The following is a 13,368-nucleotide window of genomic DNA, read 5'->3' as shown; positions in this document are numbered from 1 at the left end:
AGCATTCTTTTTCAGAGTTCCAGTACTTTGAAACCAAATTTAGAGTTTAACAAGAGATGAATTCCAAACAACTGATTCTTAATAAGATCCATATATGTTAAAAGATTTTAAAATTAGGAAATTTCAATTAAGAACAAAATAACTTTCACAATGAAGTAATAATAATAATGATGATGGTGATAAATAAGATTCAATGATTATTACACACAGCCTTCTAAGACTACCAACAGTTAGGTTAATGTATAGGAAATTTTTTTTTTTAGATTTTTGTAAGGCAAATGGGGTTAAGTGGCTTGCCCAAGGCCACACAGCTAGGTAATTATTAAATGTCTGAGGTTGGATTTGAACCGAGGTACTCCTGATTCCAGGGCCTGTGCTCTATCCACTGAGCCATCTAGCCGCCCCTAGAAATTTTTTAAACTGTGATTATTATCATCCTCAGTCAGGGATTTAAGAACAACTGAGGACATCTGTCTCACCAGTATCACTAAAAATATGCAACTATATGAAGAATGATGATCTTAAGGATTTTATTTTTCTCTGTCTAGAGTGCCTTTTCAACTTCTTAGGACCTATTCAAAACTTACTCATTTTTCAAATACCATTTTGGTGAATCCTTCCATAATCATCCTGGGAGCCCACACTTATCTCTTTCAAATCCTATAATACTTTCTATTTAATTTATCAATCTAATGTTTATTATAAGCTACTTTGCATTATTAGTTATCTTTTTAATATGCATATCTGAGCTGTCCAACTAGATTTTAAGCTTCTTATGGTCAGCGACCATGCCTTATGTACCTCTTTGTGTCCCAGTGTCTTAGTATACAGTAAGAACTCAATGAATACTTGTTAATTATAATTTTGTCTTATTCCTTTGGACAACCTAGCTAAGTGTCACATGCTATCATAATATTTAGCTTAAGCTTTTATTGTTCAGCTGTTTCAGTCCTGTCTGACTCTTTGTGACCCCACTCTGCCACCTAGCTGCTCCCTACTTTGAGCCTGGGGACAATATAATAGCCCTTCAAGTTTACATGTTTTCATTTCTCTGTTGTTTTAAGGAGTTTTAAAAAGTGGAATGCCTTGTACAAAAAAAAAAATCCCATCATAAAATGGATTGCAAATCATTAAAAAAAGACATTTAGTATATTTTTAAGAAAATAATTTAAATGATAAAAACTCGTTGTCAGATGCTCTGCATTGAAGATCCATCATTTCTACTGAAGTTTGTGAGTTTTGCCATGATTCACTATGCAGCTTGGTGTTTGAATTTTTTTTTAATAATAGCCAATGTATAAATAGAACAAAGCTATCTAAAAATTGTATGGTTAAAACTACCCTTCAAGTCAAAAGTCATTATTTTTATGAAAATAGTTTGATATAGAAAATTATCTCAATCATATATGGGTCTTTGCATTTTGTTTTTCTTTAACATTTTATTGCTAACAGTTTTTAGAGTGATAACCTGGGAAGAAATGTTGTTCCTGTCCAATTAGTGAAAAATCTAGTTTTCATGAGCTTTTTAAGTTGAAGTAATAGCTTTCACAAAAGTACCCCCTCCCCTCATCATGCCTTTAACTTCCTCTGCCCTATCCCCAGCCCCCAATATGACATTTATTTTACTCAAAGGAGCAAGCCAGATTTCAGTACTTCCTTTTCTGAAGTCATTACTGTCACTTTCACCTAACCAATTTCTTTTAGATCTATCACAGTTCAGTGTGGATGGCCCTTGTTATAGTAAACAAATTCAATTCAGCCTCTCCCCCGCTCATATTTAGGTGTATCTTTTTTTGAAATCTTTCCCCTCTTTTCCTTATAATGGTTATTCACTGTCCCTCCAACTCCTTCTCCTCTCTTCTTCCATTTCTCTCTCCCCTCCCCTCTCTCTCCTCTTTCCTCTTTCTTCCTGCACTTTCCTTCACTCTTCCCCTCTTTCCTTTCTCTCTTTCACTTAAACTCTCCCTTATTCCCCACCCCCACTGTTTCACAGAGCAGGCTATGAGCTTGGGAGCCTCAAAAGATCAGAAGAGCCATTGGTTGGATGACTTGAGTCCACAGCATAGACTGCACCTTGAGTCCTTGGACTTGAATCTTCCTGACCAGAGACTTACATACTTACTTACTTCTTACTGATAACTTGACTTGGCCACCAAGACACCATGCCAAACAAACAAGGAGCATTTGTTCCCTGACTATAGCTTGGTGGAAGGTATGTTTCCTAGCAGCCATTTGAAGTTTGAACCCACTTTCTTCAGGGACTGAAGTATAGAGGGGAGAGTGTGACTTGATTTAGGGAAATATTTTTGATTTTTTTGAGCTGCTTTATCTTCTCAGTAAATAGCCCTTTATAAAAGATAATTGATGTTACTGAACTAGTTGAAATTGAGGAAAAGACAAATAGTCAACATGAGTTAGGATATGAATCATTGGTTAAGTGAAATCGAGAATTACTAACTAAACAAACAAAAAAGATTGAAGGACAACAACCAGCCAACCATGTTCCTAGGACTGCACTAGGTAGGCCCTGGTGACAAACCAAAAGACAAAAACAAGTCAAATCACTTAAACATCTTTGCCTCAATTTCCTTAAATGTACAATTGGGGATAATATCAACCTGCCTCCCAGGGTTATTGTGAGGATCTAATGAAATATTTTTAGAAAGTTTTGCACAGTTCTGGTACATAGTAGGCACTTAAAAATGCTTATTCTTTCTTCTCTCAAAGGTTTGGGGAAGGCTTAATTAAAAAGGTGGCAATTAAAATCCTTTAAAGAATGTATAGAATAGATGCAGGAAAGCACAAAGAGAACAGGGTTTATTCAGAGGGCAGAGTATTTGAATTTGCCTTGAAAGCAACTTGAAAAGAAGTCTCTAGTGGAGGACATGAGGATTCTGTCTTTGATTCTGTGCTATTAAAATTTTTTCAATTATAGAGGTCTTGCTTATGTACTAATAACATAAAGCTAGGAGGGATGGGTTTTAGTGGGAGACAAGTTTAATATGAGTTCATAATGTTATATGGCAGCCGTAAAAAAAAACTAATATGATTGGAAACTGCATTTAAAAAAGCACAAAATTCAAGATTCAAGATGTCAGAATCCCATTGACCTCCGCTCTGCTCAGACCAGACTTTATCTAGTTCTTTCATCTGGAATTATGTTTAATTCAAGGTGAAACATTTTAGGAAGGCCATTGATATGCTGGAAAGTGTTCAGAGGACAGCAAGAATTGAGAAGGGCCTTGAGATTATAATATATGGGAACGGGTAGAATGAAGCAGGAGAGCTTAGAAAAGGCAACAATATTTAACCTGCAAAGGAGGAGCCTGGGGTGGGGTAGAGAGAGGCATTCATGAGAACTATCTTCTAGTATTTTGAATCATATTTCATAACATGGATTTAGAGTGAATGAAAACAACTGAATCCAGAGCTGTTCAGGAATTTGCCTCATTGACAGAATTGTAATAAGAGGGATTAGATTTGTTCTGCTTGTCTCTAGAGCTTAGAACAAGGAGCAGTGGGTAGAAAGTAACAAAGAGATGTTTTTTGGTTTAATGAAGGAAAAATGTCTTGACAAATAGAGCTAACCCAAAATGTCATGAACTACCTCAGGAACAAGGAGGTTCTACTTCCCTGTTAAATTACAGAATGGCTTAGATGACCTCTGAAGTTCCTTTTTTAAAACTATATAAAATGTCCCAAAGGTGGGGTAGTGCCATATTGTCCACAGCCTGGTAATAAGAGATTTAATAAATGCTCATTGATTGATTGCATGTCTGACAAGAGTATGAACTTTTTCACACTAGAGAATCACTTTACATTTTAATCTGTATAATAGTAGCAGCTAGCCTTTACATACCGTTTTAAGGTTTGCAAAGAACTTTATAAATATAATTTGATTTGATACAACAGTCCTGGGAGGTGAATGTTTTCTATTATCCATATTTTACTGATAAGGAAACTGAGTCAGACATTTACATAGTACTTACTATATGCCAGATGCTTTGCTAAGCACTTTATAACTTTTATCTTATTTGATATTCACAATAAGCCTGTTAGGTAAGTGCTATTATCATCCACATTTTACAGATGAGAAAATAGAGACTGGGAGACTTGTCCTGGATCACATAGTATCTGAGGCAGGATTTGAACCCAGGCCTCCTGGTCTAGCATTCCAACAGCCCCTACTTGACTCTGACTGATCAGATCTGTAAAGAAGAAATGTTATTCAATAAGCAGTATGACGGAGTGATTGGAAGTCTGAAGACCTGTTAGGAGGGTGTTACAATAGTAAAACAATAGTATAGCTAGGTGGCAATGGGGGCTGGCCTAATCTGTAATGTAAATAGAGAGGAGGAGACTGAAAGCAGAGATATCTCAGATCTGGAACTGACAGAAGTTGGAAACTGGTAAGATGTGAAGTGGGGAAAAGGAAGAACCAAAGATAAACCCAAATTTTTAACAAGAGGAAATAGGTGAAAGGTGATTCACCAGATAGTAATAATGAAATGAGCAAAAGGAGCCAGTTCAGGGGAGATGATCATAAACCCAGCAGGCTATAAACCCATACCAGGCTATGATTAATAATAATGATTAACTTGTCCTCTTGCCTGGCAACTCACAGGTAAGATGAAATGGGTCTTCTTTACTACTTATCTATACATTGTAATTATCACCTCTGAATAGCACCTCTCTTCAGGAGTTAAGGGCCAAGCACTTTACTCCTTCAACTATAATTTTAAAGCCCTAAAAGTTCAAGTTGGAGAGAAGGAAAAGAAAAGGAAATCAGGATTTATTAATTATCTACTATTACTAAGATAATCTCTGAGTTTTGATAAATGAGGTTTTGATCCAAATAAGCATTCTAAGTGAAGGACAGGAGTAACTAAGAAGTTTAACTTTCTTTGAGCTTGGGAATCTAAACAGCTCAGTGTCTCCCATCTAGAATGACAGAATGAATGTATTCAGATTTCTTCCTCTTCAAAAAAAAAAGGCTTTCTTGCTATATATTCTCTACCTTTGACTCAGTTCTGTAGAGACCCGCCCTGCTCTCATGCCCCAGATGGTTTATTTGTTCTGATAAGCTGCTCAACCTTGGGCTTGACCTCACTTCCTCCCACCATCTGACCTCTGTCTGTCTGGGATAGAATTCTTGCTTCTGTGTCCAAGTTGTGGCATGTGGGAAGTGGCTGCTGCAAGGGGTGGGAGCAAAGGAAGGTTAACAGGCTAATGGTTTGGAGGGTAGGGATTTGTTTTTTTGTATGAAACGAACCAACAGAAGGTGCCGATCAAGCTGGTTTTAATAGGCAAGGAAAAGAAGGAACCATCAAAGTGACAGACTAAAAAATACATGATTGAAAAGAGACTCCACCAAAATGTCTTTATATGAAACCAAAAAAGGGTTGGAAAACATGACCTTATGTAGAAAGGCTGATAGGAAATGGAATAGTTCAGACTGAGGAAAAAGATGAAGGGGAAAACAAGTATCATGAAGCAGCAGAGGTTGACAGAACTAGCTATTCCCGCCCATCATGCTTTCTACCTCCTGCCTCAGTTCTCTTTACCTCAAATGAGTTCCTTTTTAATCTGGCCTCCTTAGAATCCTTCCTCTTACCTCAATTCTCCTCTTCCAGGAATATGCCCTCCCCACTTTTCCTTGAGCTATAATTAATATATATTATGTTCCTCTTCCTTCTTCCATAATAGAATGCTACCTCTCTGAGGTCAAATATTGTTTTTTTGTCTTGGTGTCCTGGGGCCTAAAACGGTATCTGGCATATAGTAGATGGTCAATAATTCTCTCTTTCTTTTTGAAGCAGGTGATGGTATAGCTTTCTCCTTTGGCCATTTTCTCTGACAGACCTCCATCCCAGAAATGATACTTCAACTGCTGATCTCCCAGGTTAAGTTTCAACTAAAATACTATCTTCTTAGCCTTCCTTTTATAATGATTTCCTAATGATCCTATGTATAGATTGCCTTGTATATGTTTGTTGGCATAGTGTCTCCCCGTGCTCCCTGAGGGCAGGGCCTGTTCTTTGTGCCTTTTTTGTATCCTTAGCACTTAGCATAGAGCCTAGAACCTAGTAAACCATAAATGTTTATTGATTAATTCTATCACAATGGATAGGATGTCAGCCTTTACAATTCAGAAATCAAGGACAACCCTGAGAGACCTGCTATGGACATTGCCATCCACATCCAAAGACTAAAACTTCAGAGTCTTAATGCAGAGCAGAGCACACTATGTTCACTTTTTAAAAACTTCTTTTATGTTTTTCCTTTCTCATAGTTATTTCCTTTCCTCTAATTCCTCTTTCACAACCTAATTTGTAAATATGTTGAACAGGAATGTACTTGTACAACTTTTACCAGACTGTTCACCACTTTGGGGAGGGAAGAGAGAAAGGAGAGTGGTAGAATAATGCGAAGCTCAAAAATTTGCAAATGGATGAATGTTGAAAAACTACCATTGCATGTAAATGGAAAAATAAAATAAAATTTTAATTAAGGAAAATAAAAAGAATGTTGGTCTTTAGTCAGCAAAACTTGAGTTCAAATCCAGCCTCCCATTAACTAGTCACCTAACCTCTATTTATCCTACTTTCCTTATATGTATACTGAGAATAACAGCATCTGTTTCCCAGGGTTGTTCTGAGGATAAAATGAGATAATATTTGTAAAGTTCTAAGGGTGCCTGACAAATAATAGGCATCATATAAATGTTAACCATCATTATTAACTGATTCATCTTTGCTTAGGACAGAATAAAAGAAAAAGGGCTTAAGCAGAGGAATAGGGAATGGAAGTTGGGTGCAGGGAAGGTTTTTAAACCTTGGACTGGGCTCCTGTGGATGGCTGAAGTTTTTAAAGAGCTGATACAACCAACACCATGTTGTCCACAGACAACAGCACTTGGAGAACCTCATCAGCACCAAGGACTCTCTCTTCAACTCAGACTCCACAGTCTCCTCCATGATGACAACAAAGTTCTTTGGTGAATACCCATTTCCTTGGATCATGCCTTACCTGGAATAAATAACCAAGGATCACCAAAGTTATGGTGATATCTTTCAAGAGACATCTCAAATAATTGTGATGTATTGATAGGAAACTACTTTTTTTGGAAGAGAGTCTTCAAGAGGTAGTATTTTGCTCTATCAAATCTAATATTTGTTTTTCTTAAATAATCACTGTTTTTAACAATAGGATCCTTTTAAAGGATAAACCCCTAAGTACAGTGGTTTAACATGATCAGAAGAAAGATCAAGTACAGTTATCCCCCTCTTCATAACAAGGATTAGGGGTGAGGTCCACCTCCTGAAATCTGGAAAATTCATGTAAAATTTTTTGAACTTCTCTTCATACCAGAAAAAAGTCTGAATTATTATGGTATTAAAAGATAAAATATGTTACTATTATACAATGATATACATATATTTTATAAATTTCTGACTTTCTAAACTTTTTCTGTGTCATATGCTGGCCTTTGAGTACTATCTGTTTGCTTCTGCAAAACTCTCCAGGGGCAGCTAAGAGGTGCAGTGGATAAAAGCACCAGCCCTCCAGTCAAGAGGACCTGAGCTCAAATCTGTCCTCAGACACTTAATAATTACCTTACTGTGTGACTTTGAGCAAGTCACTTCACCCCATTGTCTTGCAAAAACCAAACAAAAAAAAATATATTTTTAAAAAATCCCCAATAATTCCCATTATTATGCTGATCCATGGTATATTGAAATCTCAATGGAGAAAGTTGTAATATGGAAGGGATACTCTAATTGAAGAATGTTATTTAAATTATGACATGCAGTTATGGGATAGCTCATAATATTTAACCAATAATAACTCACATAAACAAATTTGTGAATGGACAAAGAATTGGATCCAGAATTAAACAAGAAAAGGAAAGAGGTCAAGGGAAACCTTTGGGAAATTGCAAAACTCTTTTAATAGCCATAAACTTTAAGCAACTCTAGAAATATATATGTGTGATTTATTTGTGTGTCTGTATGTGTGTAATATACACACACATATATAAAAATGTGTTTCTATGCACCCACATACATATACATGTTTTTAAATTAACACCAATAGTCTAACAGTGTTGTTATACAAGTAGAAGCCATGAAACTATAGCTTCTAAAACATGAAAACTAAGTACAACTCAACAGCACAATGGAGAGGTGCCCTTGGTGAGGGTGAACAGGCTGAAATGCATAATCTAAACATTTAACAAACTACAAAGAAGAATCAAAGAGGATCAAAGAAATGTATGATCAAAAAAAAGACAGACTGATCATGTGGCAAGAGGGAAGAATTGCCAGTGGACAGCCTCCCTGCCTATTATGTCAGGAAAAGGCAAGAAAGATTCCTCCAGTACATTGGACAGATTCTGGAAAGCAAATTTGGGAAAGGACGTGGTTAAGAGTCATACAACATAGACAGTAATAAATAGATTGTAATCTGTATCATTGCAGGAAACATCCACATCAGGATCATAGAACCAAATGAGCATTTAAATATCAGAATGGAGGATTCATCTATTTATGTTCTGTACAGGTCTATAGGGCAAGAGCTGGCAGAGTACTTCCCATGGGTCAATTTTGAGCCACTTCCTGTTTTTATATGGCTTGCAGGCTAAAAATGATATTTTTTAATGTCTGTACATTTTATTTTTAATGTAAAAATCATTCTTAGCTCCTGAGTTAAGTTTGCTAACTCTTGTCATGGGGATAGAATAGACAACGATAACCTGTTATATAGTGCTGTGTTTCTCAGAGCACAGAACACATGTAATGATTAGCAGACAGAATGAGAATCTAAATCATGCCATTCTGCTAACTAGAGAAAGCCCAAGTGACAGCTCTAGCAGCTGCTTTCACAGGTGTCAGTGTCAGTTGGCCAAGTTATACAGACTTCTGCTTCTGCTGGAACTCTTGTAATAATAATAATCACTATGTATAGTGGATATCATATTGTTTATCTTCTCCATAGATGGGGGATGGATTGGTTAGAGGAAGAGAATTTGGAGCTGAAAAATTAAAAAATGTAAAAAGAAACAAACAAAAATCAAAAAGGAAAAATGATAGCTCACATTCATATAGCATCTGCTATGCACCAGATTCTGTGTTAAGTACTTTACATTTGATCTCATTTGATCTTCACAACAATCCTTCAAGATAGGGGGGTATTATGATTCCCATTTGACAGTCAAGGAATTTGAAGCCAATAGAAGTTAAGTGACTTGCCTGAGGTCACACAGTTGATGGTGTCTGAGGCTGGATTTAAACTCAGGTCTTGTTGATTCCTAGCCCAGCACTCTATCCACTATGTCACCTAACTGCTTAGGTGTATACTTTCTAGTCCCCTATCCACTTCTAGTTCAATTAGACAAACATATTTCTGTTCTATTCCAAGTCTTTCTCTGATGTCTCATTATGAGGCAGAAGTAGTCCTGGATTCTCAAAGGCTTATGCTAATGTCGGATCAACTCTGATTTCATAATACATTAGAAAGGTTCCAAATTCCCCCTCAGTCATCATCTGTGTCTTTTGTCCAAGGACCAACCCAGCTAAATTTGGAGTGGATTATCACAAGAAGGTTGATTACTAAGCAATTTTTTTCAGTCTCAGCAACTCACAAAGGATATCTACTAAGATGAGGTAGGGCCTATTGTGATTAAATCATAGATACTTAAAAATGGGGAACTAATGTAATATTGGAATTGCAGATATGAAAAATGACTCTACTTTTAAGCAGTTTACAATATGAGAGAAGTGATAATACACATTTAAATAAGGGGGCTAAGAAATAATTTGAATTCTGGTTCTGGGACTCCTTTCCTGCCTCTGTTGAGTCCCTCTCAACTTCCCTGTAGGGCATGGTATTGGTGATGGACAAATCCCTTCCTTGATCAGCTGGACTATCTCCTTTCAGGATGTGATGTCTTAGCAATGAGTCAATCCATGCATGGGCTGGGGCAGCAAATCTCTCAATTACTACACTAGCTCCTCACTGGGTTTGGCCAGCTCCAAATAGTATGGATTCTGATGGTCTCTACTACCAACTAGTTCCTGGGGGGAAGGGAATTTCTAATGGTTCTTTTGACCTTTTGGAACTCCAGCATTCACCTGAGATTAGGAAGGAATAAACCCAAAAGAGCCAACAGAAATGGAAATACTGTATGTCTACAGACAGGGAGAGAAATAGAGCAGAGGCTGTCTCTTCCCAGCCTAGTGTCTCACAGCAGTTCTTCTCTCTCTTAGAAATTACCAAACAAGATCCCTGTGAGGGGATGGGGAACGTCCTCTGTATTATAACCTTTATTGGCTCAGTAGCCAGTAAAGACATATCAACATAATGTGGATCCCTGACTCATCAAGACTGGTAATAACAGAGGTTATCTGTGTGTGTTTTGAAGTAAGGGCAGAGAGAATGTATCCATCCCAATCCAAGCTTCCATGAACCTGCTTGGAATACTAGAGAGAATGCCACAGAGTGGAGGTTTGGGACAGAGTAGGGAGAAATACTACAAGGTATAGAAATAAATATAGGCTGTAGGGCACAGTATGAGAATTCCAAAGTGTCAGAATACATTTGTAAAGACAAGGTCATTTTCAGGGAAGGATCAAGAATTGTTCTTTGAAAAAAAAATTAAAAAAAAGAACTGTTCTTTGAAGGAAAAGAATTTCAACAAATGGAGATAGAAAAGGGAATTGTGAGTTGACCTGTGAAAATATATCAAGGTAGGAGATGGAACACCATTGTAATGTGTGCATGGAAGTAATGGAAAGTTAGATTGGAGCCAGACTGTGGAGGGCTCTAAAAAAGTCAGATTGAGAAATTTATATTTTAGTCTATAGTCCACAGGGAGTCACTAGACATTTCTGAGCAGTCAGACATGTTCATTGGAAATGATTTTGACAGTTGTGCACAGGACAGTTTGAAGAGGGGAGAGTCTTTTTTAAAATTTTATTTTTAATTTATTTTAGGCAATGGAGTTAAGTGACTTGTCCAAGGTCACACAGCTAGGTAATTATTAAGTGTCTGAGGTCAAACTTGAACTCAGGTCCTCCTGGCTCCAGGACTGGTGCTCTATCCACTGTACAACCTAGCTTCCCCTAAGAGGAGAGAGTCTTAAGACAAAGGAGGGCCACTTCAAAGTTTCTTCCCTAGATTTCAGAATTTTCCTTTGACAATTATTTATTTTTTCTTTTCTACTTTTCCAGTAATTCTTTCCCTTTTCCTCCATTTAAAGAATAAAGAAATATAGTCAGTCAATTTCTTCTGCTTTGATTAAACTAGTTTCCTTTTCAACCTTTTTGAGACTAAGGTCCTGACCAGACACCTGTGGAAGCTTTAGTCAGCTTAATTCACCTGCCCTTTAATGATCTGATCTCTTTCAGTGCCAGCCTACATATAATAAGCTAAGGGTAGAGTGACTGTTTTCTTCTTTGGAGTCATGACATTATTTCCTTAGTGGTTACTTGTGACCATTTTTCATCTATAAACACATTATTAATGAATTTCCAATACTTTTTGAAGAAGGAACTGGGAGTTCATGATTAAGGAAGTAGCAGGGGGATTGGCTCTGCCCACTTATCTTAGCTGAGTGGAAAAAACACCGAGAGTCCAATGTGCTTCAAGGCCTAGTTCTGTCATTTACTCTCTGAACTCATTTAAGTCACTTCAACTTTTTGACTCTCAGTTTCTTCATCTGTAAAATTAGACTAATAGTAATAATACTTATCTGAGTTGGTAAGGAAAGCATGTGGGAAACTCTAAAGTATTATTTAAATGTTTAATTGTTAAGAATAATATTTAGATTATTATTTAGAATCTCTGCTTGCTACATAACAATGATATTTTTCCAAACAATCCCCAGTTTTTTCTTTACTGGAAGGTTATGGAAAGAATCTTGGTCATATCACAGCCCAAAGTTTCTTTGCAAATGAAGTGGGATCCCAGAACGATTTGTAAACTTAAGTAAGCTGAAAATTCTCAGAATGAGTTTCATAAGCAGTCAGTTCTGTTCCTGTGTTTGACCTGTGCTTAGGAGGGTCTCATCTGAGGTAGCAGAAACTGAATTAGTCTTTATATTGAGACTGAATCTGAGAGGAATAAGGAAACCCCTTCTCCCTCGTAGGAGAAACTAAGCAGGAGACTTGCTTCTCCCATCATTCCATTTTCCCTTGTTCCTCTTTGCTATTAATAAATGTTTGAGGCGGCCCGGAGCCCCTCTTTAAAGGCCATGCGCCCTGGCCCTGGGCTTCTTCTTCCGGTCTGAGAAGAGATTGACATGATGAGGAGTGGCAGGATAAGCATCCTCTTCCTTGGTCTCCCGGTCCTGGCGATGTACTGCAGTCCAGGTGGTGCTTTGAAATGTTTACAGTGTGAGACGTCTATGAAATCCTGTACCAAGAATGCCACTTGTAGAGCTGATCAAGATGCATGCCTTCAGGCTTATGGTGGTGGAAGTTATTACTATTCATATTGGAAGTATGCTGACTGCAACATCCAGAAGATTAGAGAAGTCTTTACCCTTCCCAATATCCACCACCACTGCTGCCAACGTGACATGTGCAATGCCGCAGGGATGGGGGCCACCGTCAGCCAAACAGTCATGATTGCTGGGCTGTTGGTAGTGATTGTCGGGAGCTTCCACTTTTAATTGAGTGGAAGGGGAAAGAACCCTAAGGAACAGGGGAGAGGGGTGAGTGTGTGTGTATGTGTGTGAATGCTTTTGTGTATGTGTGAATGTGTCTGTGTGTATCTCTGTGAGTCTGTTGGAATGTGTATCTGTGTGTGTGTGTCTCTTTGTGAGTCTCTTGGAATGTGTGTCTATGTGTGTGTCTCTATATGAATGTGTGTCTGTGTGTGAGTCTGTTGGAATGTGTCAATGTGTGAGTCTCTGGGTGAGTCTGTGGGAATGCGTGTCTATATGAGTCTCTGTTGCAATGTGTCTGTGTGTGTGTCTCCATATGAATGTGTGTCTGGGTGTGTCTCTATATGAATGTGTGTTTGTCAGTATGTGTGTCTCTGTGTGAGTCTGTTGGAATGTTGTGTCTGTGTCTCTATATGAATGGGTGCCTGTGTGTGTGTGTGTGTGTATCTCTGTGTGAATGTGTGTCTGTGTGTGAGTCTCTGTTGGAACGTGTCAGTGTGTGAGTCTCTGGGTGAGTCTGTGGGAATGCGTGTCTATATGAGTCTCTGTTGCAATGTGTCTGTGTGTGTGTCTCCATATGAATGTGTGTCTGGGTGTGTCTCTATATGAATGTGTGTTTGTCAGTATGTGTGTCTCTGTGTGAGTCTGTTGGAATGTTGTGTCTGTGTCTCTATATGAATGGGTGCCTGTGCCTGTGTGTG

General features: G+C 37.8%; 1 protein-coding gene across 1 annotated transcript; it reads left to right on the top strand.

Annotated features, from left to right (window-relative positions):
* The first annotated feature begins 12,301 nt into the window (after positions 1 to 12,301).
* LOC141514009 (CD59 glycoprotein-like) lies at positions 12,302 to 12,685 on the top strand. Its single transcript, XM_074224425.1, has one exon. The coding sequence runs from the start codon at positions 12,302 to 12,304 to the stop codon at positions 12,671 to 12,673; it is 372 nt and encodes a 123-aa protein (XP_074080526.1). The 3' UTR covers positions 12,674 to 12,685.
* Positions 12,686 to 13,368: the final 683 nt, after the last annotated feature.

The sequence above is a fragment of the Macrotis lagotis genome, chromosome 1 (assembly GCF_037893015.1).
Source record: "Macrotis lagotis isolate mMagLag1 chromosome 1, bilby.v1.9.chrom.fasta, whole genome shotgun sequence".
Lineage (NCBI taxonomy): Eukaryota > Metazoa > Chordata > Mammalia > Peramelemorphia > Peramelidae > Macrotis > Macrotis lagotis.
This window is presented reverse-complemented; position numbering and strand designations above follow the sequence as displayed.

Bases quoted from the DNA above. Each gene is read 5' to 3' on its own strand.
- LOC141514009 (XM_074224425.1), top strand. From the start codon at position 12,302: ATGATGAGGAGTGGCAGGATAAGCATCCTCTTCCTTGGTCTCCCGGTC.